This window comes from Microcebus murinus, chromosome 18, assembly GCF_040939455.1.
Source record: "Microcebus murinus isolate Inina chromosome 18, M.murinus_Inina_mat1.0, whole genome shotgun sequence".
Taxonomy (NCBI): domain Eukaryota; kingdom Metazoa; phylum Chordata; class Mammalia; order Primates; family Cheirogaleidae; genus Microcebus; species Microcebus murinus.
In genome coordinates this window covers 56,851,838-56,878,832 of record NC_134121.1, presented here as the reverse complement: position 1 = coordinate 56,878,832, position 26,995 = coordinate 56,851,838, and the positions used below count along the sequence as shown (strand labels likewise).

Below are 26,995 nucleotides of genomic sequence, written 5' to 3'. Positions count from 1 at the left end.
CCTGACCAGTCCCAGCCTCCTCCTGGATCAGGCCCAGAGCATAGGCTCTGAAAATGAATGAATGAATGAAGGGAGGAAGGAAGGAACAAATGCTAAGAGTGATTAAGAGCATGAGACTCTGGGTCTCACCGCCCAGCTTTGAATCCCAGCCCTGACTCTGATAAGCTGTGTGACCTTGGCTGAGTTACTAACCTCTCTGAGCCTCAGCTTCTCCACCTGGAAAATGGGAATAACGTCGGCACCACTCCCTGTGCCCACACTCCTCAAAGGTTTGGGGCTGTTATCTCTGTTGTTATTACGTCACCACCGCGGCCTTGCTCACAGCGAGGACATGGTGGGGCACAGGTCCGGCCTCGTCTCACCTATCCGAAGAGCAGAAGAGCCTCGTCCTGGCTCCTCTGTGACCACAGCCTCCTCCCTCCCGGCTTCCCCTCTCTTCCTTCTGCACGCCTGCTGTCCCCGGCTCCCTTTCCCACCAATGAGAGCCACATCTTTCAAAGCCCTGCCCCCTACCCCCGATTCCCCCACCCCCCACATCCCCACCAGACCTTGTCCAGGGACCCCTTCCCCACCCCTGCACGACCTCGCACATTGGCCCAGTAGTGCCCCTCCAGGTCCCGCCAAGGCCCACGACCCTGCCATACTCCGTGGCCCCACCAGGGGGCGCTCGGTGCACAGGTGGCGCCGTCCGCACGACAAGTATTCAAAGGCTGCTTCTGTTGCGCCAGGCGCTGGGCCCAGAGATGGGGACATGAAGATAAAAATACCACGATATCTCCTTTCCAGGAGTTCGTGGTGTAGTGGGAAACATGTAAACAAAGACGGGAAAACAAAGCATTGCCTTAAAAGGTGAGGATTGCTACTGACATCGGGGCAAAGGCCACAGTGGCCTGGAAAGGAGGGGACCCTTCCACCGGACACAGGGAAACAGGTGATCCGGGGGTCCTGGGCCCCAGCCCGGCGCCCTCCTTCTCAGCCCACTTGATCTCTGTCCTTCTTGAGGGATTCTGGGAGGAGGGTGGGCGGAGCCCTTGGAAAATACAGGAGAACGTCTGGCCTGTCCCCAAGTGGACCCGCAGTCACGGGGACATTGGGGGACCTCAGCCTTGGGTTGTCCACCTGTTCCCTCTTTTACACCCCTCACCTCCCACCACCGTCCTCCCCACCCCTGCCACCAAGAAAGCGAGGAAAGGATCGCCGAGAAGCCGCCCCAGTGGCTCGGTCACTCAGCTCCTTCTCCTGACCCCCAGGCAGCCCTCACAGGACGGCCAGGTCAGGGGTGAGGACGGTTTTAACCTGTCTCTTTCCCCTACGGCAGAGGGCCCGGAGCTCTGCTGGCAGCGACAGACACCAGGGGTCCTGGGTAAGAAGACAGATTCTGGCGCCGGGCCCAGACCGGCTGAATCAGCATTCTCTCGGGCTGGGGCCTGGGAATGGGTCGTTCTAACAAACCCCTCCAGATGATTCCCGAGATCGTGCCAGAGTAGGAAACCCTACCGCACGGGAGTTATGGGGAGACCGGGCACTCTACTGGTGCTCGGTAGTGGCGGGTGGGGCGGGACAGAGCCGTGCATGGCACAGGGTAGGCAAATCATAGATCAGTGTTGGATGAAATGACTCAGTTGGAGTGAGTTTAAAGAGCCCGCTGGTGCCAGCATGGGGGGGTATGAAGATTGCAGCTCCCCAGCTTCCCCTAAATAATCTCTGGATCCCTCTCGGGTTCCAGGAGGTCTGGGCCATTAAAGTGAGCACCCCATCTAGAAGGAGGGCCCTGGAGTCCAAGCGGAGAATTCAATGTGGCACTCACTGTGCCTTTGCAACGTCGAGGATCAGAAACGTTAGTTAAAGCATCGCCTGAGCAACAGAAAGATATCTAAGTGCTGGTGATCTGGATTCTTCCAAAGCTGCATTAGGAATGACTGACAGGGGCGGGGTAAGGGAGGAAGCCAGGAGGCTGCTGCAATCGTTCGGCAAGAGGCGGTGGTAGCCTGGACCTCCTGTTTGTCACTGGTGAGGCTGTGGCCGCCGCACCCGTTTACACAATGCCCTCTGGGTGCTGGAAGATGGGGGTCCCAGTGTGAGGAGTAAATCCAGAGAAGGTGGGAGGGTGGAGGTGAAGTGGCTATGACCAGAGGAAAGGATTTCAGGGTTTGCAATGTAGAAGAAGAAGGAGCCCAGAAGGGAACTTACAACCTTAAGAAAATAAAACCCAGAACTTCCCAGGCTGGCATGAAACTAACACGAGATTCCTCCAGACCCGAGGGGCAGTCGCTCCGAATCCTCCAAGTCCTGTCTCTGTCCCCTGACTCTCCTTTCCCTGCTGGCCCCCGGGAGCCCTGCTTGTCCAGAAAGCCTGCCCCGTCCACCGTTGGGTTGGCCCTTTTATTATAAAATCATTGTCCCAAGTGTTTTGCAACCTGAGGCTGTTGGGATAGCTCTCTTTCCCCGGGGCAGGGTTGAACTTCCTTTATGATCCCAGCATCTGGAAAGGGTCACAGGGGCTCAGGCACCCTCATGCCTCGGGTCGGAACAGGGGACTACACGCAGGTGTTACCTGCAGGCTCGTGCCCGAAGATTCACATGTTGAAGTTCTCACCCCCACAGCCTCAGAATGCGACCTTATTTGGGGATAGGACTGTTACAGAGGTAAAATTCGGTCATTATGTTGGGCCCTAATCCAATACGATGGCATCCTTAGAAAAAAGACATTTGGACAAAAAGATGTGAACAGGGAAGACAATGTGAAGATATAGGGAGAAGACGCCACCCACAAGCCAAGGACAGAGGCCTGGAGCAGGTCCTTGCCTCACAGCGCTTGGCAGGAACCAACCTGCTGACAACTTGATTTTGGACTTCCAACCTCCAGAACTCTGGCATGATAATTTTCTGTTATTTAAATCACCCAGTGCATGGTACTTTGTCTTCCAAACAGGGTCTTGCTCTGTCACCCACTCTGGAATGAAGTGGCATGGCCATAGCTCACTGCAGCCTCCAACTCCTGGGCTGAAGCTGTCCTCCTGCCTCAGCCTCCTGAGTAGCTGGGACTGCAGGTGCCACCACACTGACTAGCTAATTTTTTTTTTTTTTTTTTTTTTTTTAGTAGAGACAAGTTTTCTGCTATATTGCCCAAACTGGTCTCGAATGCTGGGGCTCAAGTGATCCTCCTGCCTCAGCCTCCCAAAGTGCTGGGATTGCAGGCGTGAGCCACTTTGCCCATCCCAGTCTGTGGTACTTTCTTAGGCAGCCTTAGCAAACGAATATACCAGGCTCTGTACCCACTGGTGCCCACAGGGAAAGTGCCTTCTAATGACTCAGAAACTCCCCTCTTGACTGTCTCAATCATGCCCAAGTAGAAAGTCCCCCATCCCAGCCCAAGCTGTCCCCTGGGCTCCACTTTCCAACTGGGACACAGCCTTTCCCAGGTGACCGACAGAGTCCCCATGAAGCGAGCCTCATGCCCACACAGGTGCATTGAGCCATACACGTCAGGGGGCTGACTTTGTCCCTGCAGACCCGAGAGCATAACCAGCATCTACTGGTGTGACAAAGTAGCTGTAGAATTCGCACCTGCGGCTCCTCGCAGACACCTGGCTGCGGTGACCTGGGACGATGGGATTCTCAGATCCGAGCAGGTAAAATCGTGTGCCGGACAGACATGGGTGCTAGGGGAGCGATCAGTGTGGGAACTGGCGGCAATTAGAAGAACGGCAGGGAACAGCCTTTGATAAATATTGATGAAGAACTGCTGAATGAGTGAATTAATGACCAAATGCTATTCCCGCGGCTGTGATCGTCTGTCCCGCGGGACACGGCATGTTTTATAACGACGAACGACACACAGATAGCAAATGGTGACGGCATACCGATCTGTCCCCTCGATGTAAATCTAATTCAGTCCTCTCAGGATTATTTAGCAAGGGTGGGGCGGAGGGTGGGAGCCCCATGCCACAAACATGATACAATCACACACCCCACCCCTCAGGCCCTCCACCCGCAGAAACCCTCCCAAGGGGAGAGGGGACTGGAAACGTAGGTGAAAGCTGCGTGATGGTCCCTGGAGGCAGAGGTGAGGCAGGAGGGAGTCCAAGTTGCTCGGCCTGGCTTCTGTGAGGGCGGGGCAGGGACACGCAGGACGCTGCAGGCTGCTGGGGGAACCGCCGCTACACTCCAGGCCCCCTTTCCTTTTTTCACATGAATTTTTAAAAAATATGCAATTTACTTTTTTTTTTTGAGACAGAGTCTCATTCTATTGCCCCAGGTAGAGTGCAGTGGTGCCCTCATAGCTCACAGCAACCGCAAACTCCTGGGCTCAAGCGATCCTCCTGCCTCAGTCCCGAGTACCTGGGACTACAGGTGTGCGCCACCACGCCCGGCCCATTGTTTGTTTCTACTTTTAGTTGCCTGCCTGATTTTTTCTAATTTTAGTAGAGATGAGGTCTCGCTCTTGTTTTTTTTTTTTTTTTTTTTTTTGGAGACAGAGTCTCGCTTTGTTGCCCAGGCTAGAGTGAGTGCCGTGGCGTCAGCCTAGCTCACAGCAACCTCAAACTCCGGGGCTCAGCGATCCTACTGCCTCAGCCTCCCGAGTAGCTGGGACTACAGGCATGCGCCACCATGCCCGGCTAATTTTTTCTATATATATTAGCTGGCCAATTAGTTTCTTTCTATTTATAGTAGAGACGGGGTCTCACTCTTGCTCAGGCTGGTTTCGAACTCCTGACCTCGAGCAATCCGCCCGCCTCGGCCTCCCAGAGTGCTAGGACTACAGGCGTGAGCCACCGCGCCCGGCCAAGAGGTCTCGCTCTTGAAAAGTGGGGTCCACTTTACAGATGAGGAAACTGAGGGAGGAGCAAGGGAGCTGCCCCAGCCCACAGAGCCAGTCGGAGCCTGGCCGTGGCCGGAGCATGCCGTGCCGGACAGGAGCTGGTGGCGGAAAGGAAGCTCGTGAAAGGCAGCTGCCTGCCCAATGCCAACACGCACCGGCTGAACCCACCACGAGCACTCCCACCTCGGCCCCCGGCCTCACCTGGCAAAAGCAGGGGCCAGGTCCTCCCCATCTGCAGCCCCAGAGCAGGTGCCCAGGAGGCCTTTGCCGACAGTCTGAAATTCGCAGCTCGGTTCTCAGCCCCCAGCTCTTCAGCCAGGCTTCTCAGACTCCCAGCATGCCCTGCAGACCCACCTGCGCCCTGTTAGCCCTTCTGCCCTGCCAGCTGGGGCGCTGCTGCAGGGCTGTTTCCCTCCCTAGCAGCCCACTCCAAACCCGGCAACCCACCACGTCACCCATTCTGGGGACCGGTGCCCAAGGCACAACCCAGGACCAGGAGGGTGGGCAGTGAACAGTGCAATGTGGCCGGGGGACCAGCTGGGCTGGGCAGGGAGCACGGGACAGCTGGTGCCTGGATGCTCCGCCTTGGCCGTGACTCTCATCGGGGTGACCTGGAGGGGCCAGAATGCCAAACATGAGGCCAGTGTATCGGTAGCCCCATTTTTCAGACGAGGAGACTGAGGGAAGGTCAGGGGTGCTGCCCAAGGTACTAGAGCTGTAATGGCTGGGATCTGAACCGTGGTCCTGATTTCTGAGTCTCGCTCTCTCTGCTCTGCAGAGCTGCCTCCTGCTGAGATCTGTTGGGCCTCTGGTCCCCACCTCCTCCCCTGAGGGCACTGGTGTCCCTCTCAGTCTCCGGTACCCCAGAGTGACCCGCCACCCAGCCTCTGCAGATCAGCAACCTTCCCTCAAGGAGGATGAGGTCAGAGCGCTGCGCGCTGGTGCAGATGCTAAATAATTCATGTGGCTGCTGAGATCAGGGGCTGCAGCTTCCTGGAGAGCCCGGAGTGGAGACAGCAGACAGGAAACAGTCTGGCCACCGGCACCTGTGCCTGACCTTGGCACGTCCTCCGGGGCTGGGGAAAGGTTAGCCTTGGTGAGAATGGGCTGGGGCTGACAGACCCTTCCAAGCTACACCGCCTCGGGCAAGCCACTCAAGCTCTGCCCTGTTTTGCTGTGGCAGTGAGCAGAGGGCCAGGAGAGCATTCTGGGCGTGGCACCTGGCAGGTCTTCCTTGTTGGGCATCCACCATCGGGAGCCCCACCACGCCTTTCTGCGTGCTGAGTATGTCACCCAGTGGGCTGTCCCAGCTGCCTCCACCAGCCACACCAGGGCTGCTACAGGGTTGCCCCCCTCCCTGCCCCACCCCTGCACACGTCTTGTGTCGGGGGTCACCGGTCTCTGGCCTCAGCTGGTTGAGAGCTCAGTGGTTTTTAAAAGCCTGGTTTTCCCCTTTAAAAGAAATCCCCAACCAAGAAAAAGGTTAATTGGGGTCAAACAGCCTTTGTCAGCATAGAAGGCAAGGGGTCTGGGCACGGGTGATGGGGGAGATATAGATTAATAAATCCCAGAAAAACTTCACGAACACACAGGAATTCAGTGGCAGTGATCCCTCGCAAACGGAGGGTAAGGTCATTTAATTTGGAGCGGTTGTGAAGTCCAAACTGTGCTTCGAGCTCCGTGGTTTGACAGTGGTGGGCGGTGTTGGCCGGATGATGATGAAGATCCTCCAACAGGTCCCTGCTCCTTCTAGTTCTCCTGCATGCAAGGCTGCAGTGCAGCTCCACCATGGCAGAGAAAGCGCCTCCCTCACTCCTAAAACCACAGCTATCTCCTGCGCTCGGCCGCGGCCAGAGTGAGCAGGGAACACCACCTGGTAGTCCTGAATCCAGGCAGACCTGCATCTTCTGGAAGCCCATCCCTCCTGAGCCTCCCTGCAGACCCCAGGAGGACTTGGGTTCAAACCCACGTTCGCTGCACCCTCTGGCTGCCTGGGCTGCCAGGGACTCTGTGAAACTATCACCCAGAGAAGCGGGATGGTGACCTACTCACCGTAAGGGACTTGGGCCGGTGAGTAGAGGAGAGCAGTGAGATGCGCAGAGCTCCCCTTCCCTTCCACGATAGGGAAACAATTCATGGAATTGAGCAACCGGCGCAACAGAGGGTGGGGGGCGTGACACTTGGGAGCACAGTCCTACTCTGCGGGGACTGCTCACCTAACTTAGCTTTGGAAAAACACTCCTGTGACAAAGGCAGGCTGTGGGGGCCACGAGGGTGGCACTGCAGAGCTGCTTGTCCTCAGCCTCCACCTTGGAACCCAGAGGTGATGCCGGGCTGAGGACTGAGCTCTAGGGGCACACAGGGGGCCCCCTTGGGCAAGTCACTCTGTCTGCTACCCAAGGGCGGGGCCCACCCAGCCAAGAGGATGCTGCAGAGATCACCTTCCCGCAAGCCCGGAGCTGTGCCCATCTGTCCCTGGTGCCAGCACCATGCAGGTCCCAAGAAGCCCCCAACCTCCCTTCCCTGGGTGACCATCAGGACCCTCTGGAGCAGGTCCTAAGGCCGAGGACACAAGAGGCTCCTCCAGTGGTGAAAGCAGCAGCAGCACGTCCAGGCGTCCCAAAAATACCTGCTGCTCATGGTGAGGTAGGAACGTGCACGTCTGCCCATCGGGACACAGCACAATCTTTAGTCCTGGGTCCCCCTGCCTGAGGGGCCTCCCACAGCCCCCGAGTCTCAGTCATGGGAGAGGCCTAGACCCCAGTCCGTCCGCTGCAGGAAGCCCGGCTGGTGCCGAACATGCAGCCTAGACCCCATCCATGTCTCCCAAGGGACCCCCCCAGACCCTGGCCAGAGACATCTGGTGGCCACGGCCAGCCCCTGCTGCTCGCCCAGAGCCTGTGCGATCCAGGAACTTCAGCGCTGACACCTGCCCCGGCCCCAGGAGCCACCTTCTGCACCGGCTGGGAAACCAGAAGCAGACAAGGCAGAAGGGCCAGGGAGGACGTCTGCGGGCACTTAAACGGTGCAGAGCCACCGTGCCCGTCACCGACCCCAGCGCCTTCGTGGTTGTCCGTGAGGTAGTGCTGGAGGAAGACTGCTTCCCCGGCTGGGAACAGCGCGGGCGTCCTGGTCCCAGACGGCGAGGGCGGCTGGGAGCAGAGATCAGGCAGGGCCGGAAACCCCAGTGGTCAGCGGATGGCTGGTGGGCAGGCAGGAAGGCCTCGGGGTGATGGTGGAAGGGCCTCACCAGCAAAGCACCCCGGGGGCTCAGATCCAGGACCCAGAGGCCGCAAAGAGAAGCAGTGTGTGTCCAGGCCTCAGGCGGGGCCCTGCCGCTGTCTCAACGGCCTTCCAAAGCCCGGGTGGTGCTGGCAAGAGGCCTTGAAGAGAAGGGCAAGGGCCAATTTCTGCCATGACTTGGCTCCCAAGACTCACGGGGGAGGAGATCCACCTGGGTGTAGGGTGGCACAAGCTGATGCCAGACACCAAAAATGGCCAGGCCAGGAAGGTCCACAGCATCAAGATGGGGCATCTGGGGCCTGTCATTCAGAGGAGAAATGATGGCCACCTGGAAGAGCTGGGCATGGGGACACAGGGGCTGTGATCTGGTGGCAGGGGGATTCTGGGGGGGATGGAGGGAGGCTAGGGTCTGCAGACCACTCTTTGCAGCCAGAGCCACTTGGGGACCAGGAGGTTGGGCTGGGCAGGAAGGGGGTGGCCCTAAGGCCCCAGCCATACACTCAGGGCTTCACAGGGCCCCCACTCAGTCCACTGCTTCGGCCGGTGGCCTCCGGTCCCTCCCAGCTCCAGTGACAAGAACGGGAGAGGTGCTGGGCCCTGCCCAGCCTGGGTACAGAGTACTGAGGACATCAGGGCGACGTGCAGTCCAGGGAAGAGGGCTTCTACCATCTCGTTTTACTTTGCGGGGACTGAGCCTAAAGTAACCAGAAAGAACAAGAGTCAAAGGGGACCGCCCGGGGCCCAAGTGCTGGCTTTTACTAAAAAAGAAAGGGTTTCGGTCCCCAGGAGGCTGGTGCAATCTGAACACAGAAGGAGAAGCCTGGGAGAAGTTTTATTTTTGTCCAGCAACCTTTCTTCTCTCCCTCTCCACAAAAACATTTTTTTCCCACTACAACCGGTGTCAGAAAATAGCTTCTGACTAGCTGGGGAGAAACGTTCCCAAGCCTGGAAGGAACAGGCTCCCTGGGGCAGGCTTGGCAACCCCCCTGCAAAGACCTGAGCCAGCGTCCAAGGGTCGGGACACTGCTGTCTCATCCGCACGGGCCCTGGCACTGGCCATCCCAGGGTGGACCAAGGGGAAAGGCTGCGGATGTCAAAGCCTCGGGACAGCCTGGCCAGTCTTAGCCTGGCCCCCTAGAACTCTCTGGGCCAGCCTGCTTACCTGGAAACGGTGGGGGGAGATAGTGACCCCTAAGGCCCTGGCTAACCCTAACATGGCCTGGTTCCGGGATTCTGAGTCTGGAAGGGAATACCACTCCCGCCCTCCTCCGGCTTAACATGAGCCCACAAGGAAAGGCTTTCGTTTGCCATAAGGTAAGAGCCAATGGGCACTTCACCACCCAGGAACGAACCAACCAGGACGTGGCTGACCCTTTCCACCTTTGTCAACCCACTCTGTCAACAACTCCAGGCCCTTCCCTTCCCCTCGCTACACACAGCGTGATCTGTAGCCTGGAGCAGAATGGCTCTCACCTCATCCCCCCGGGGACCTTAACTATCGGTCCCCCCAAGGAGCTGAAATTAGTTCACCTTCCCGTACACACGGAATGGTCTGCTTGTGGGCCCGCCTTCCCTGTTCTGTCCCCACAGCCACTGGGGGCCTGGGGCAGAGGAAGGTGCCTAGTTTCAGACAAGCCCGGATACGGGCTGCACGGCAGGCACCGCCGAGCCCAGGTGTTCGTTCTGCCCGCACACAGCACAGACACCCTTTGCCGGGGAGGGGCAGTGGCTGCTTGGAGGCGCGGAAGGAAAATCCCACAGCAGCCTTAAATGAGAGCTGGATTTGGAGGGAGGAGGCGGCGGCATCGGCTATGGGCCATGGCGGAGGAGAGGCTCATCGGAAACCACGATCCCAGAGCAAGAGTTAATAAAGCAGAAACACGTTTATTAGGCACCCTTGATCCTCACAGAGGAGCAAGGCCCAAAGCGCCCGAGGTTGCAGGAATCTCCAGCATATGCAGGTGCGGACCGGCCACCACCCCAAGAACAACACTGTCTGGCCGGAGCTCGACCGCCGCGGTGACCCTGGCATGAAGCCGGAGACTCCACAAACACTGAGTAGCAGGTGGGGGCACCCAGGACATTGGCAGGGGGAGGGCCTCCCGGCTCGGAGGACGAGCTGCCCCGGGCCAGCAAGGGGGAGGGGAGCCCGGGAGTCCCTTGCCCAGGCCAGGTCCCGAGGGCCCTCCCCAGATCCGCCCGTCCCTCCTGGCTGCCACTGACTCAGTCCCACACGTAGGGGTTTCTAAAGACCTGAGAGTTCTTGCTGTCTTTCGACGGTGTGGCCGCCTGGTGGCTCTGGGCCGAGTACATGTCTTCAGCCCGCAGCGTCGAGTTGGCACTGCCCATCACCTGGCTGTTGGCTGTGGCCCGTGGGAGGATGATGTCGTAAGCTCCTTCGGACTGGAAGGAAGGACAGGCGGTCTCACAGTCAGGGGCTTCGGGAGCCAGGTTCCGCCAGGGCGGATGCACAAACACTCTGCTTCCTGCAGGACGGTGCCTGCCAGCTCCCTCTCCTCGGCCCCGCTGCCCCTCTGGCCGGGACCCAGCGGCGGCCCGGGATGGCCGACTCCACTTCTGGAAACGGGGGTGACCTCAAGCCCTTATCTTACCCTGCCTTTGGGCATGGGGACAGAGCCCCTGGACACCTTAGGTGGTCCTGGCGCTTCATAGAGAGGGTCCTCTTCTCACGCCCCCTCCTGCTGGGAAACCTTGGGGCCAGTAGAAGCCAAACCTTAAGCCACACTCAGCTGGTCCTGCCTGTCTGCTAAAGCTCCCAGCTCCTTCCTCCTGGAATCTTTCCCCAGGTAAACCAAAGGTCACTACAACACCCAACAGCATCTAGATGCTGGTTTTCCGGCCAACGACACCCTGCTGTGAGGCCCTGGGCAGGCCCACATATCTCTGGCTAAGAGTCCAGGCTGGCCAGCTTGATTTGGAGTCTTAAAATCCGAATTCTCTGCCTGGAACCTGGTCTTGCTGCTATGTGGGTGAGACACCGGCTGTGGGTGGAGAGGGTCCTGAGGCACCTGTCCCAGCTCCTACCTGGAAGGGAGGTGAATTCCTAGCCCCACCTGCTTCATCCCTATGGGAGAGAGCTGCCACCAAACCTCTGTAACTCCAGGGTCCCAAACCAGCCCTCGATCCAATCAGATCCAGGTGGTCCTCCTGCCTGTTGCGACCTCCTACTCCCTACTCCCCGAGTGGCCCCTGGAACATCTAGACCAGTGGCCTCAGGCCTGGATGTACAGCAGCATCACCTGGACCCCTTGTTAAGTTATGCCCACTTGTAGCGCCCCTGCCCCCTCCAGCGGTGGGCTGGTAACTGGGACGGCGGGAGGGAGCCCTGACTTGCAGTATTTGCAGATCTGCATTGGGCAGTCACGCCCAGAGTGGCAGATCTCAACTAGCAAGGTGATAGCAGGAAGGGATGCTCCCATTGGCTCCACCCCTCCGCTGGTCCCACCCCATCTGCATTTTGAGCAAGTTCCCGGTGACGCTAATGCTGGTGATCTGAGGACTCGTCAGATCAAATATTCCTGTTAGTCCAGACCACCGCCCGCCCCCCAGGAAGCAGGACCCCGAGGCACTGGGGAGTCAGGGGCAACAACAGTGAGGGCGGCTACTGAGGAAAGGCTTGGTGGCTGTCCTCTCCTCCAGGGCTGGGCACCAGCAGCCTCTGCCCATCACAGCTCCAGCCACAGGTTCAGGCTCAGGGACGGGGAAGGAGCGGGGGCTGGAAGCTCAGGCTCACAGAGAGGTCCGGGGAGGGGATGAGAACGCCACCCCGCTGACCTCCTCACTTCCTGTTCCCAGCATCCTGCCAAGACGGGTCACTGACCTCTCCCCACAGCCACTGCCAGCCGGGAGGAGGAACATATATGGGGCGAGGGAGAATCCAACCCACCTTCTTCCTGTTCCCACCACCCCTGCCCCCTCGCCCCCGCCCCCTCGGCTAATGGAGCATCTGGTTTCTGAACCCAGGGGAGGTGTGAGGTCGAGACTGGCTGCCTGCTGGTGGGGGAGGGGAGCCGGAGGCCCTCCCGGGACAGCTGTGGTTGACAAGTGAATGCCTACCCAGACCTGCCACATTTGGGGCCCACCCACCTTGGGAGCACCTGGCTGAGACCCTCCTTTGCACCCAGAGCTCTTTAGGGTAAAGCCGGCAGCTCACACCAGCTCACTGAGAGCTCATCCTGCCTTCAGTACGGCATCCGGCCCCTGTCTGACACAGGGCAGGCCCCTGCAATGTAGCTAAAGGCAATGGATACATCAGCTCCGGGAAAAGGGGGTTGAAAACTGGGGCTCGGGGTTCCCCAGGTAGACGCACCAGGTGGAGAAGCCTGCCCTCTCCCTACCACTTCCACCCAACCCTGCACTGGCCCATGGACCCTCCCCTGGGCCCACTGAGGCTGCACTGTGGCCCCCAGCAGGGTCACAGGGCCCTGGGGAATCCACTTACCGGGACTTTGTGCATCAGGGCCATCTCGGTGGGCTGGTACACACTGGTCAGCAGCTGCCCATTGTAGCCACTGTATGGCGACACAGGCCTCTTAGCTGCAAGGGAAAACAGGAGCAGCGTGAGGATCCCTGCACTCTTGGTCCCCGTTCCCACCTCCCACAGCCCAAGCAGGGCTCTCCTGGGGGCAGGCAAGAGGGAAGCCCGGGCCACGCTAGCCCTGGTGTAATATCTAACCCAAGAGTAGCTGGCTTGGGGGTGAGGTGTCCAGGTGCATGGGAGCGCACAACGCAGCTCAGTTTCCCTGCAGTGTGGGACGCCTCCCCCCCCCCGCCCCCGCCCCAACAGCGCAGAAAAACGCTCCTTCAGCAGCCTTCACATCTCCATCCGCCCCCGGGGCCAGAGGCCAAGAGGGCACATGGGCCTTCGGCTGCCTTCCAAGATGGCCAGCCTCCAGCTCTGGCCTCCACCGCTGCGGGCCAGCTGCCAGGCGCTGCCGTAAACACCGCTGAGACCCCGCGGCCGAGCCCCGTCCCGTCCTCACAGGGCAGAGCTGGCGCCTTCCCCACACACCGACCCGGAGCCCGCCAGGGACACTGGTGCCCGGCCCGGCCTGTGGCCCCTTGGCAAGTGTCCAGAACTATTTTCAGCTCCAGGAATACTTCTCTGTGCCTCTGGGGTGTTGGTTTCCCAGTGTGTTCCACCCCGCTGGGCACTCCCAGGGTTGCTGAGGAAAACTGCTGACCCAGCCCGGGGGCCAGGAGCAGGCTCGCTGCGGGGGCGGCACGGCGGATGTCTGGCTCCTGCAGGGCTGGCCGCCCGCAGCTCCGAGGGACCGCAGCCTATATAGGGCTCCTAAGTGCTGGGCTCGCTCTATTGATTTTTCCAGTTAGGAAAAAAAAAAAAAAAAAAGAAATAAAAACTCACAGCCCCAGAAGTGTTTGCCATGAGAGGACAAAGCCTGAGAACTATTTGGCCCCGACAAACAGGTATACACAGGTGGGGGGGGCACCTGTCCCGCCCACGCACCCTCTGTGGCCTGGGGCCACTCTGGGGTAGGGCCAGCGTTCAGCCCAGGTGGTCAGATCAAAGATCCAGTGCCCAGCAGGACAAGGGTCACTTCTTTCCCCCAAGCAGGGGTTAGGAGGATCTCACAGTGTGTGGAGAAGGGACAGGATGTCTCTGACTCTGGAGCCTCCACTGCCTGCAGCGGCCCCACAGCTGGGGCATGATGACTGGGCCGCTGAGAAACTCTCAAGCCCCCAAGCAGCTGCATCAGCAGAGCCTGGGGCCAGGGTGGGGGCTGTGGGATCATGCCCCCGGCTTTCCAGCCATGTCAGATGAAGGGGCTGCAGCAACAGGACACACCAGAAAGGGGCTCAGCACGGGGCCTGGCACACAGTAGGTGCGCAAGAAATGCTAGAGGTTCCTTAGGTAACAAAAGTGATCAATATGTGGCACCACAAGTGCTTTAGTAAAAAGAAAAAAAATTAACTGAAAAAGATTTCCTTTTAAAGGAAACTAAGATGATTATGGAGACGTACGTAATAGGAAAGCAAGTTCCGGAAGGATAATATTAACAGTGAAAACAGTAAGGCACACGACAAACCGCTAGCACTTCTCCAGTGCTCTTCTCGGGCCGGGCACGTGCACCGACTAAGCCTCACAAGAGCACTGTGACATGGGCACTATTAGTATCCCAGTTTTACAAATGAGGAAACTGAGCCACACGAAGACATTACACCAGGCAGCAGTGGTCAGTTTGGGGACGAACAGGATGGGAGGCAAGGTAGGACTGGAGACGCAGCTGGGGGGAATTTTCCTTACCTATAATGTCTAAAATTTCACGATGAGAATATATGCGTGACTCACATGAATACAGAAAAAAATCTTTCAAAAAATAGGGTTTAGGGACAGTTAGGCAGAAAACTACAGCTAACCTCAAGAACCTCTGGTTTTGCTGGAGGGACTGGCTCCCTGTCCCGCAGGAAAGACCTGGGGCCACACGAGGGGTGTCCCCTGAGACCCACCTGCGGCCGGCTCGTCCATGGAGAAGGCCTTGTTCTCCACGAACATGCTCTGCCCCTTCTGCTCTTTCAGGATGGTCTCGTAGCCCACGCCCCGGGTGGGGTACATGTCCCCCTGGTAGCTCTGCTCTGGGCCGGCCTTGGTCACCTGGGAGACCTCGGGGATGACGTAGAAGAGGACAAAGGCCCAGGCGTTGGCGGCCAGGGCGATGGCCAGCGTGGGGTCGTCCCAGGTGGGGCTGTCGCGCTGCCTGTTGCCGTAGGTGTACATGACGATCCACACCACCCAGATGGCGATGGAGGTGGCCGTGGCGAGCAGCACGAAGACGCCGTGCTTGCGCCAGCGCTTGAAGCGGCCGCACAGGGCGGGCCAAGCCCCCAAGAAGGCGCCCAGCAGCAGCAGCATGACGTAGATGAGCGCTGTGACGAAGTCCATGTTGGCGATGGCGCAGGGCGAGGCCGCCGCCGTCCACCCGGCGCTGCTGTTGCCCGGAGGGCTGCCCTCGCCGCCTCCCCGGACCAGCGTGAGGATCAGCCACTCCGTGTTGATGATGACCTCCACGAGGGTCAGCAGCAGAGCCATGGTGAAGACCACCCAGCCCCGCGGCCCGTGGTTCTTCCGGGCCAGGAAGTTGAGGGCAAAGACGTGGGCCGCCAGGCAGGAGAAGCAGATGGCGAACAGGACCCCGAACAGGAAGCGCCGGGAGGCACAGGTGGAGAAGTCGGGCTTCACCACGCAGGCAAACACCAGGCAGAAGAGGCCCAGGGTCCCCAGCAGGAAGAACACCTGGGTCCCCAGCAGGCTCCGCTTCTTGGTGTCCTGCACGAAGGGGAGGCTGGCCACCAGGATGATGGTGAGCACGAACGTGGTGACGATGCCCGCCCCAGCCACCGCCTCCAAGATGATGCCCCAAGCCCCAGCGCGGTCACACAGGTTGTAGTAGAGAGGGTTGAGGTCTGGGCTGCAGCCAGGTGGGGCCTGGTTCTGGGCCTGGGCCCCCGGGAACAGGAAGAGAGGCAGTCCCAGGCACATCAGCAAGGCTTTACGCGTGGCCATCCTGGCACCCAGGCCAGGCTCCAGCTGGGTCCCTGGAGACAGAGGGAGAAGGGGCAAGGTCAGTCCAAGGCCGGACCCCAACATACATGGCGCTGCCTCCCCATCGTGAACTGGGGCAGATGGTGCTAGTTGGTCATGAGACAGTTCCGCTGGGCTTCAGAGTCCTTCTTAACAACTGGCCAGAGAGGCAAGTAAGATGAAGCCCATCTGCACCCCTATTCCTGGCCATGGAAAGGGGGGAAACTGCCACTGAAGTTTTGGTTCCCTCCTCTCTACCTGGGTTCAAATATTCCCTGAGCTCTTGCAGTTAGGGTTGATGGGGGAAGAGCTTGTGAGCAAGTTCAAACCAAGCACAGCACCCATCCAGCTCTTCCTCTCTGCCCTGTCAGATACTCTGCTCTTTAACCCTGTTCCTGTGATGCCTGAATCCATGGCATCATTCATTCAATCATTCATTCACTCAACAAGTACTTAATAATAAGCACCTGTGGCAGACATAACCCGCAATCAGAAAAAAATGGAGAGAGAGTTGAACAACTGAGTCAAATTTATCCACCTTTTCCCACATCCCTCCCACCACGTCCCTTTTTTACCCTTCATTTCCCCACTTTTAGTGCTAAGTCTCTTTAGAATCCAAAGTTTTCTGTCTAGCTCAGATGCTGAAGTCAAGGACAAAATAAACTAATTCCCCAGCTAATTAATGACTTAATGCAAAAATCCTCCTATGAGACATTAACATTTTAAAAGCAAGAACCAGGCAAGGACAATGCAAAACCCAAAGGAATTAATCTTTAAAGGAAGATTTTAAGACACAGTAGCTAGAAGGCAAGAAAGATGTCTTTTATTAACACCAAGAAGGAAACATTTTACGCCATCTACTCACTGTAGCTCTACCAAATGCTGCAGATCTGTGCCAGTGAAAACCGAACCCTGCCCCCAGTACCAATTGGATTTCCCTGCGTGAAGTGGAGGTAACAGGTGTGGCAGGTTAAGAGAAATTAAAGATCAAATCAGTGAGTTTTCCAATCGAAGGCTTTGCATTTACCTGGAGGAGACCTAACACAGAAAATTTAAATGCTCTAAAAAGCAAGTTATAAATCCCCAAATTCTATGAAATGCAGGTACTGCATATTTAACTCACTCCACATGTTCAAACAACTAGTTCAAACAACTCTGCCTCTTTGTCAGAACTCTCCAGAAAGACAGCAACCAAGCTTTCCTGGGCTGATAGTGACCACTAATGGCAGACAGAGGAATGGCATTATCTAACTCACTATCCTCCCCACCACCTTTCTTCCTCCTTTTTTGGGAGGGGGTTGGGGGATTGTTTGCATAGTTTATCTCCCTACAGTTTTTCACCATTCCTAGCTACTTAATTTTTAATAGGCAAACAAAAATCCTAAATCCCAGGTCATAGAAATTGTCTCTCCATAATTGATAAGTGAAAAGAACACTTACTAAATCAGGGGAAATGAAACTCATAAAATTAAGTGAAATTAACATAATAAATATGATCAATTTTTGAAGTGCTTTAAGATATCCTTGGCCAGGTACGGTGGCTCATGCCAGTAATCCTACCTAACACTCTGGGAGGCTAAGGCAGGAAGATTGCTTGGGCTCAGGAGTTCCAGACCAGCCTGAGCAAGATCCAGACCTCATCTTTACTAAAAATAGAAAAAATTAGCTGGCTTAGGTGGCAGGTAGTGCACCTGTAGTCCCAGCTACTCAAGAAGCTGAGGCAGGAGGATTGCTTAAGTCCAAGAATTTGAGGTTGCTGTGAGCAAGGCTGATGCCAGGGCACTCTAGCCCAGGCACTCTAGCCCAGGCGACAGAGCAAGACTCTATCTCAAAAAAAAGAAATAAAAGATATCCTGCATGCCACTTAAAAATATTTTAGGCATTTTAGCCATCTCAGCTACCTCCTCATCTTTCAATTCAACTTGCTTACCATTAACTTTTAAAATTAACATTCCTACATAAATGTGCTATAGTTTTCCTAAATAACTGGTGCTGTAACAGCTAGTTTCTCTTCGATTCCAATGCAAAAGCACGTTTCCCCTATACCTCTCCTAGGCTGTGGTGACTTAAGCTTCCGTAGGGGATTTTGTGTAATCGTAAATCAGAGTATCAACTGTATTTTATTTACAAGTGCTGGACAGAGAAAAGATGAGTCAGAGAGGGCTAATGGGGAAGGAGTAATATTGAGCCACTCCAGGGAGATAATTTATGGATAACAACATTTTATGAGATCCTAAATGTTTAACTCCATCCAGGGCATTTTGGGCCCACAGCCAACCAGCTGGAACTTGGGCTGAAGTTGTAAATGTGGAAGTGAACACTGGGGACAGCCACTGAGACCCAGCCTCCCGCGAGCTGCACCTCCAGGGGCTTCTCACCCACCCCCTCCGTCCGCCAGGTCCCAGTTTAGACAGCAATTATTCCGAATCAGCAAGTATTTCCTGTGCATCTAGGGGACAAGGCCTGTCATTCTTAGAGCTGTGAAAATACAAAGATGAACAAACACAGCCCACGACTTGATAGTATTTCAATCTAATAGGAGAGCTAGGGCACATGTGCAAACGATTACCCAAGGAAGAAAATAACCGCATGCCAGACAACAGAACGGACCTGCAGGAGAGAGGAAGGTGCTACAGGAACACAGAAGAGGAAGAGGCCTTCCTACTAAGGGCCTCGGTAGAGAGAAGACTGTTCAACAGCATTTTATTCAGTATTTAATAAAAAGCACCAGGTCCCCGGCGCTGCCATGGGACAGGGACAGGAAGAAGCTGAGCCCTGGAGACTGACAGGGAAGGGCTGAGTAGGAGAAGGGAGCAAGGTGGAGAGGGAAAAGCAGGATCGTGGAAGTCGAAGCCCTGAGATGAGCCCAAGTTCACAGCAAGAAGAAAAAAAAATCAAGTTCTATCAACCGGGTTTGTAAGGGGAGGTTGCAGCTGCTGGCTGAGAGATTAGAAATTCTACAGGGGAGGACTTGGGGCCTTACTTTAAAGGCAACAGGGAGCCAGCGAAGGCTGTTTTTAGCACGATGGGGGCATAGCCAGGGTTGTGCTTTAAGAAATGATGAGTCTGGCAAAAAAAAAAAAAAAACCTCAGATAATCGATTTATTGGGGACATATTGATCCCAGTTTAAAGATCAAGGCCAAAGGTAAATCCATAAGAGCCGGACCTCAGTGATCTTTTCTAAAAAATCAATTTGAAGACCGGCTGGATGTAGGGGGAGAGGGTGCTGAAGCCTGGCTACAAGTTCAAATCTGATAACGGCCATATCATTACAGAAACCAAACCCGGGGCCCCAAAAACCCAATCAGGCACTTGGGCAAGGGTCAGGGGAGCTTCAAAGCCTGTCCTTCCCCCGGTCCCCAATCTCCTCCTGACTTTGCTGTTGGTGACCAACAACTTGGTCCTGGTCCTTACTCCTCACATCTTGCCTCTGCTGCCAAAGCCCTCCAATGTGAGAACTTCCAAGGAATAAAACAGGAGCCTGTATCTGCCCCTCGCCCCTTCCCGGTGCCATGCTGCTGCCCAGCTGCCATGTAACTTACTAGCCCTGGACAAAACAACCCGTTCCCCTCCCCAAATCCCTTATTCCTTTATTTCTCTGGTTCACCCTCGAAATGGAAGGGCAGGTGGAGAGACAGAACTACACAGACTCGGGTGGGAAAACTGGGCCAGCTGGTATGGCTCTAGTCTATGGCCTACAACAGGGATCCTTGCAGGAGACAAGAAAGTTACAGAGAAGGAAGCTCAAGGGAGCTCAGCTGCAGACCTTTGACATCCAGAAGTGCATATTTAGCCACCTGTTAAGATGGTGGCTAAGGGACCGGAGCTCTGCCTGGAGGCTCTTCCTCGGGGCACTGGAAGAATCTTCTGCTCCTGAGAACCTCTAGACCCTGCACTCAGACTGAGCATTCTGAGTCCTGAACATTCGAATCCCCTTCCAGTGGCTTGGAGGCCACTGAACAAGCCTTAGCGTCTACTGCAACAGCTAGCTAGCGCTGTGCCTTGAACACAGTAGGCGTGAAAACAACCCTCTAAAGGGACTCAGTACCCACTTCTCCCCATCGAGGACGGCCTCCCCCATGCTGGAGTCACATCTGCTTAAAGGTTCTCAGAGGACTCAAGCAGTGGGGTGGGAGGGGGGGCTCCTCCCGCCCTGTGGGTCTCCCCCACCCCACAGCTGAAGCCCAGCCCCGGCCTCATATTATTTTCTGGACAAAAAGGCCCTTTTGCTTCGCTTCCCTGGAATCGGTTGTACAAATATTTTTAATCACCTCTGAAATCGGCCTTTCCCCAGGCTTAGCCACCCAGCCCCCAGCTCTGGTCTGAGTCGGTCGGATCCAGATCCAGTTCCCAATCCCCTTCCCTCTCCCCTCTCCAGGCGGAGCAGAGAGGCCGCAGCAGCACAGGGTGGGCTCTGAGGCCCAGCCAGGCCCCACCGGCTTCACCCAGCAACAGGGAGACAGCAAGGCCTTCTCACCTTCCAGAGCAACACCCTCTTCACCACCCCCCACCATCCACAAACCCCTGGGACCCCTCCCTCCCCACCTCCACCCTGCCAGGGCAAAGGACATCACCCTGGAAAGAGCTCAGGGCTGCACACGACTGCCCAGGTGATACAGAGTAAGACCCGTGGCCAGGGGTTACCTTCACAGATGCTATGACCACAGACAGCCCCCTCTTTGGGGAGGCCCACCCAAGGGTACCACAGAGCATCCTTCTTCCTCCCATCTGCCACCACTCAGCAACCTACCGGGAGGGATGGATGGACCCACCGACAGCCCTCCAGCCTTCCCCGCCCTCCCGTCCATCTTTCTCTCTCAGTCCCTGGCTCGGTCCCACTGTCTTACCCCACTGTCCAGGGGCTCCCAAGTTTACTCCGCCCAGTAAGCAGGGGCAGGAGAGATGCCTGTGCCGGGAGGAGCCACCTCCACGCCCAGGTTGGGGCGGGGGCTTTCCGGAGCCTCAGCACCAAGAGTGAGCACTGGGGCCAAAGCGCCCCTAACATTCTGAGACGCGGAAGTCTTCGATCCCAGGGTCTGCTCTGGAATGTCACTCTGGAATGTGCCCCACCCCCCAACAGCACTCCCTCCGCCGGCCACATTTGAAGGTACATGGGTGCGGGGGAGCTCCAGGAGGACAAAACCCAACTCGCACACATTCTGGTCCAGGGGCTTTGGGATCAAGACCCCGGAGTTTTTAAGCGATTGGGTTTCCCTGGGGGCGGCGGTGGAAAGACGCTGGGAAAGCCCGGCAGGGAGTCGGCACGAAGCGGCCGGTCGGCGCACTTTGATAGTCTGAAGTTCCAAACTCCCCGCTGGGAGATTCCCGGCCTCCCCCTCCTCGCTCAGGGCCGCGCTTCTGGGGTCTACACCCGCGCTCCCCCGGCGTTCCGAACGGAAAGACGGAGCCAGCCACTCTCTCTCTCTCATTTCCTGGGGCCACAGAAACTTGCCCTCCCCAGCCACGGAGGCGGGCGGCGGAGAGGACGCCAACCGAGCGTCGCCGTTGACCGCGATCTCGCACTGAGAGGCAAGGGGGTGCAGGGGCGCCTTTCGGAGACCCCGACGGCGGAGACTTTTGCCTCGGGTGGTGGAGTCCTTTGCCCGCCCGCCCGCCGAGCCGAGCCGCACATCGGCTCTCCCCGCCCCCAGTCGGCTTGGGTTTGGAAACTTTGTGCGAGCGAGCGGAGTCGGCGCGGCGTCCCCGGCCCCGCAGGATCTCCAGCCCCCGCCCGCTCCCCGCCAGCCAGCCAGACCCGGCTCTCCCGGGCGGCCCAGGGGAGGGCGGAGCGGGGAGGCAGCTGCCTTACCTGGGACGCGCCGCCCGCCCGGCTCCGGCGCGGCGTCCGGGGCCAACTCCAGCCCCAGGAGGGGCGGGGGTGGGAGGGACTCGGCGCGGGGCGCGCGGCCAGGCCCAGCTCTGGCTGGGTGGCGGGGCCCGGGCGGGGGATCGGGGCGCAGGGCCTGCCTCTCTCGGGGACCCGGGCTGAGCCGGCCGCGCTCAATCGCTCGCTCTCGCGCCCGCCTCTCCCCGCGCAGCGCTCCTTTCTCCCAACGAGGGTGGGCTGGCGCCTGCATCACCGTGACATCACCTCCATTCAGGGCGCTTATCGGGCGCCCGCAGCGCTCCAGGTACGTCTAATCCGTTCGCACAGTAACAAAGCCTGCCCGGCCCTCCCCGCCCAGACTCACCTCCGGGCTCGGCCGAGTCGCACTTTCCGGCCGCGGAGGGAGCGCGGAGTTCCTGGCGGGGCTGGCGTGTGGGTTGTTGCTGTTTACTGCCACGCCCCCGCACGCGGGCGCGCGCACACTCGCGCGCACTCACTTTAAGGACTCGGCTTTCCCTCGGGCCAGCGGTGTAGGGTGCAGCCCGGTACCCCCAGCGGGCAGGCTCTCCCTCCCCGCATCTCCCAGCGCGCGCGATCCGCCACGCGCGGGGGTACCTTGGCGCGACTCTCCGTGGCGGACACCCAGCCTTTGTCACCTTCGTCCTGGCTCTCCCGTGAGACGCACGCTGGGCGGTTAGCTGCTCCGGGCTGGAGCGAGGCGCACACTCAGACACAAAGTCCGTCTTTGTCACGCCTCTACGCCCCCTCCCCTCCCGAGCCTGCACACGTGGACACACCACACCACGAGTGTCCGCCACTCGGACACGCGGTCTTTCCCTGGGACCCCAGTTACCAAGTGTACGTGGGATTGCCACCGCGCCTGCCCCTAACGCGTGGGCTGAGTCCAGGGCAACTCCGAACCGTGGACAAAGGTCGCCCTGGGCCCGGCCACCCTGCTCCCGCGCTGCCTGCGACCTCCCCAGACACTGCCCAACTCGGAGCGCGTGCTCCCCTCCCCGCGTCCCCGTTCCCTGTTCCGACTTGTCCTAATTAGCCTTCACGGTTTTGTTCCCCAAGGTACAGTGTCTAACCCGGCCCCCGCGGTCTCTGCGCTCCGGGACACATTGGCCCTGACGCTGAGTCCCGCCCCTCCCGCGGCCGGGGACCTTTCCACGAGGTCAGGTTCCCTCGCGCCCCACCCCCACTCCCTGCCCTGGCTGCATCCGCGAGTTGCCATCCTTTCCCCTCCAGTTTCTGGAATCTGCTGAAAGGGAGCCTCAGAAATAGGAAAGTGACTCCGGACCGGGACCTCTGCAGCCCTGTAAACAAGAGGAGATTTTCCGGCCGCCTTTCCCCGGGCGGCGGGCCCCGCGGGAGGTGCGCGGCGAGGCCTACTCAGCTTGCGCCCGAGGCCCGCAGGGGCCGAGGCGCACCGAGAAGAGAGAGCGTGTTGCGCCTGTCCGGGGCCCTGGGGACGCGGAGGGAGGGCAGGGCGCTGGGTCTCGGGGTGCCGGCTCCCGTGACGCCGACGTGTCTGGGGATCGCCAGCAGCCGCCGGTCGGAGCCAGCCGGTGGAGGGGCGGGCGGCTGGGCGTGTTTGCTCAGCCCCGGGCGCCCGCGAGGGGGAGGGGAGGCAGCTGGTCACGGGCTAGGGGGCAGCCAGGTGGGGGGAGCAGGGAGAGGGGAGGGGTACCTCCGGGGCTGTTTGTTTGCGTGCCTCGATCTATGACAACCCAGAGTCTACACTCTATGAATCACCCGGAGTTGCCCGAGCGATAAACCTCAGGCCGGTTCCTCCCCTCGCACTCCGGTTTTCTGACTCTAGAAGGGAATGTTTGCTTAGCGGCCGGGGCTGGCGGAGAGGCCCTGGCTTTCTAGAACCCTGCATCCCTTCCTGTGCCTTGCCCTCGCTGGCTGGGCAAGGGTGGCAAAGACTGAATTGCTTCAGTCTCTTTAAAATATTGAGAGCAAGAGCGCTTTGCTCCTGCCGAGTGGCGCGCTACTCCTGGCCCGCCGGCTAAATCCACCTCCCACCCCCATGCTAGGGAGGCAAAGGCTTGTTTGGTCTGGGCGGCCCGGTGCCCACGCTGGGAAGGGAAACAGCCAGTCAGAACTAAGAGAGCTGGATAAGTCACCCTGGGCAGCAAAGCTGAACTCGGCGTGCTGGGAGGGGTGGCTCATTATCATAAGCGCGTGGCCATTGGGGGAAGGTGCCGGGGAACAGCCTGGGGGACCAGACACTGTGACGTTAAGAAGCAGGAGGTCGATAGTGGATCCTGCAGATTTATTTTCAGGCTTGAGAAACTCTTTTCCCTACCTAGATTCTCCAAAAAGACAACCCTTCTCCCTGCCTCCCTGCCCAGGCAGGGAGAGGCTGGGTGTCTGGGGCCTGGCCAGCCACTGGGAGTCATGTCGAAAGGCACCTGGGCACCCCAGCAGCCTGGCCCTGCCCTCACCCAGCCCTGCGCAGCAGACGGCAGTGGAAATGTGGGGCAGTTTTCTGGGAACTGTTTGCTGCTTCCCTGTTCACCCCATCTCACTTCTGGAACAGGATCTGCCTTCAAAGGACAAAGCACGTCCCTCAGGGCAGATGACCTGGGCCTCTGGGTCCCCAGGATCTCTGTTCGGTTGCTTTCGTCCAGCCCCTGGGGTCGTGCTGATCAGAGGTGGGAGCCTGCACTGCTGCACGAAGTTCTAGGGCAGGTGTCCTTGCTTTCCAAGACCCCAGCCACAGGTCATCTGTGCCCCCCAAACGCCCCTCACCCTGATCTAATAACCCAGCAGGCATATAACCCATTGTGAGCTTCATTTTCACCAAAAAGTACCACTTTGAGAAGTGGTCCCACGTGGCCACTGCGCACCTGCTGTTCATAGAGCTCCAGGACGTGTTGGATTCTGCAGGAGCCTGTCCGTACCCACCCCACCCGCACCCGCCCCACGCAGGGCTCCAGTCTCCACGGGCAGAAAGAAACCACCTTTATTCACTGAAAAAGCTTTCTGACAAGTCTGAGGTCCTGACAAGGCCCAGGGCTGAGCCACCTGCCAGCTGCGTGGCCTAGGCGAGTCACTTCACCTCTCTGAGCCCCACTTTCCTCTCCTGTAACACAGGGATGACAGCACCACCTCCAAGATGAAGCCCCATCTGGAATGTGCCTCGAAGAAGCCTGGCACTTACAGATGGTCACAGGTCAGCCTCTCCTCTCCTGGCGTGACTGTCCCTCGCCTGTGAGCCTCGGGCCTTTCAGCGAAAGAGCTCTGACAGTTATTAGCACAGACTCTTGACAAGCCATTTCTCTGACATCCTTTCAGTTCTGTTTACCATGATCAGAAGAATAGCCTGGCCACGCCATGCCCCGGGCTTTCACCTGTGCCGGTCCTTTGACCTCTGATGTCCCATCCCTCTTAACCCCCCTCTCTGACCAAAAATGTTTAAAAAGCTCCCCTGCCTCAGAGCTCAGCCCTGATGTCCCTTCCTGCATGGGGCACCCTCCTCACCTTCCTCAGCTGCCCTACTTACCCACGGCCTGTTATGCATTTGTTTATTTATCAACTATCCTAGTGTTCGTAATTAACCTTCTAAATTGCTGTCTCCCTGATTAGACTGTGCCCTTCTCGAGAGCAGGGACATGTCTCACTCATCTCCTTGTCCCCAGCGTCTGGCACATAGCTGGGTACACGGTGGATTCTGTCAGTAGATGCTTGTGGAATATCCCGTGTTCTGTGACCTGTACTGCTGATATTACCCCGTCACACCAGCGGACTTGCGCACAATGCCACCTCTGCCCTGTGCCCCCCACCACCCGGGCCACCCTTCCTGGAAAGCAGGCAGGCCCCAGCCCCTGCTGGAGAAGGCCACCTCCCCTGGGCTCGCAGTGCCATGCAGCAGAGCCCAGGGTTTGGGGCCTGGAGGAGCCTGCCCAGGGGTGCCAGGGGTCAGTTATGTCCCCTAGAGGGACGTCCCAATTTGCCTGGGCAGCAGGCGTTCTGGACTGCATGATCTTGCAGGAGCCATTTCCTCCTCTATGGTGTAGGAGACCTCCTCCCTCTTCTTAGGGGGTACAATGTCCCCATCTTGGAGCTGGGCCCCAGTGGAGCGAGAATAGTCCCTCACTGAGCTGAGGGTGGGGCTCCTGCTCCGAGACAGGTAGGGGCGGGGAATCCTGTGCTGGGTGGCAGGTGCCCCACAGCCGCCGGTGGACAGGGTTAGCATCTCACCCGCCCTGGCTCCCAGGCTCGTATTAACTGGTCACCGCCCAGGCTGCAGGGTCTGGCCAAGTCTCTTTTTCTCTTTGGCTCAGAGGACTTCCTGCTTGGAGCAGCGGGAACCACCTGGTTTTCTGAGAGGACTCAGGTACCAAGGTGGCCCCTTAAGAAGCAGGAAGCCAGGGGCTGGGACTCATTCACCACAACCGGCTGCCCATGGATGCCCCTCTGGAAATGCACCCGGAAGCAGGCGTCGGGCAGTGCCTGCTGGAATGTCACCTGATGCCGAACCCTTCCGCAGCGGCCACGAAATCTGCTTCTCCCGCACCGCCCTCCCAGTCCCGGGCTCAGGGGCCACTCACCAACGCCCCGTGGAAGGAGAGAGCTGGGTTTCCTGAGCAGCCCGGTCTGGACAGCCTCCCACGACAGGCTGAGCGACTCCTGAGAACCAGGCCTCACGCCGGGGGTGCAGGGATTCAGGCCACTCGGTCTCCCCACCCCTTCCAAAGTCAAAAAGGAAATGTGTAGCCAGGTGGCAGTTAGCTCCCCCACCTTCAGGACGAGTCTCGCCCCAATCTGAGAGCGTTTCGGGGCTGAGGGCACCTACCTCACCCCAGCAGCTAGCTCAGCCCCCAAACTGATCGCGCCTGCTGGCGGCCTTCCTCCAGGCGCCCTGCCAACCCCCAGCCTGCGCGGGATCCGTGCCGACCTCACTCCTGCACTCCTTGCTCACAACACCCTCGCCGGCTCCCACTGCCTGTCAGTCAAAGTCCAAACTCCCCCGCCTGGCATTCGAGGCCTCCGCAACTTGTACCCACCCTGGACACCAGCCTCACCTCCTTCCTCTTTCCCACAGGAAATGTTCCCTCCAGCCTGAGAGCTGCTCCTGGTCTGCCCCACGCCCACTTGCCTTCTGTGGCTTCATCCACGTTGTCCCCACTCTCAGTCCAGGGTGCCCTCCTCCTCCTCTCTGCCCCTCCCGATCCAGCCCCCTTAAAGCCCTGGACTCCTTCCAGAAGGTTTCGCTGGTGCCCCTGCCCCACAGACCTCTTCCTCCCTCTGAGAGCTCCCCCTCTCGGCTCACTTGCTGCTCTTACGCTGCTGTCGTGGACAGGCGTGTGTATCTAATGCACAGGCATCTTGCCTCCCTGATTCCCTCCCAGGTGGGATCTGTAGGGAATGGACTCCAGATTTCATGCCTCTCCATCCCACAGCCCCTAGCATGCTGCTTCATACATCCAGAAATTGAGCATTACATATCAGAGGTCAATTGGACTGATTGGCCAAGAGCCAGGGGCCGTCAGCCTTCTCTAAGGGGAAGGGAGGGCTCAGGTCTAG

At 58.4% G+C, this 26,995-nt stretch overlaps 1 protein-coding gene across 6 annotated transcripts; it reads right to left on the bottom strand.

Annotated features, from left to right (window-relative positions):
- Nucleotides 1-6,417: 6,417 nt before the first annotated feature.
- Nucleotides 6,418-26,258, bottom strand: GPRC5C (G protein-coupled receptor class C group 5 member C). 6 transcript variants are annotated; one of them, XM_012778721.3, is made up of 5 exons: nt 26,020-26,258; nt 14,555-15,640; nt 12,528-12,622; nt 10,319-10,468; nt 6,418-8,760 (listed from the first exon to the last, which is right to left on the bottom strand). In XM_012778721.3, exons 2-5 carry the CDS (start codon nt 15,606-15,608, stop codon nt 8,728-8,730), a joined length of 1,332 nt encoding a protein of 443 aa, XP_012634175.1. In that variant the 5' UTR covers nt 15,609-15,640; nt 26,020-26,258; the 3' UTR covers nt 6,418-8,727. The 6 variants fall into 6 exon arrangements, with proteins under 6 accessions (XP_012634175.1, XP_012634177.1, XP_012634181.1 ...); XM_012778723.3 differs by lacking the exon at nt 26,020-26,258 and adding an exon at nt 22,070-22,468; XM_012778727.3 differs by lacking the exon at nt 26,020-26,258 and adding an exon at nt 21,819-22,052.
- Nucleotides 26,259-26,995: the final 737 nt, after the last annotated feature.

Bases quoted from the DNA above. Each gene is read 5' to 3' on its own strand.
- GPRC5C (XM_012778721.3), bottom strand. From the start codon at position 15,608: ATGGCCACGCGTAAAGCCTTGCTGATGTGCCTGGGACTGCCTCTCTTC. The intron at 12,623-14,554 runs GTGGGTCTCAGG...TTTCCCTTGCAG, and splicing joins CATGGACGAGCCGGCCGCAG to CTAAGAGGCCTGTGTCGCCA. The intron at 8,761-10,318 runs GTCTTTAGAAAC...TGGTTACTTTAG, and splicing joins AAGACAGCAAGAACTCTCAG to GCTCAGTCCCCGCAAAGTAA.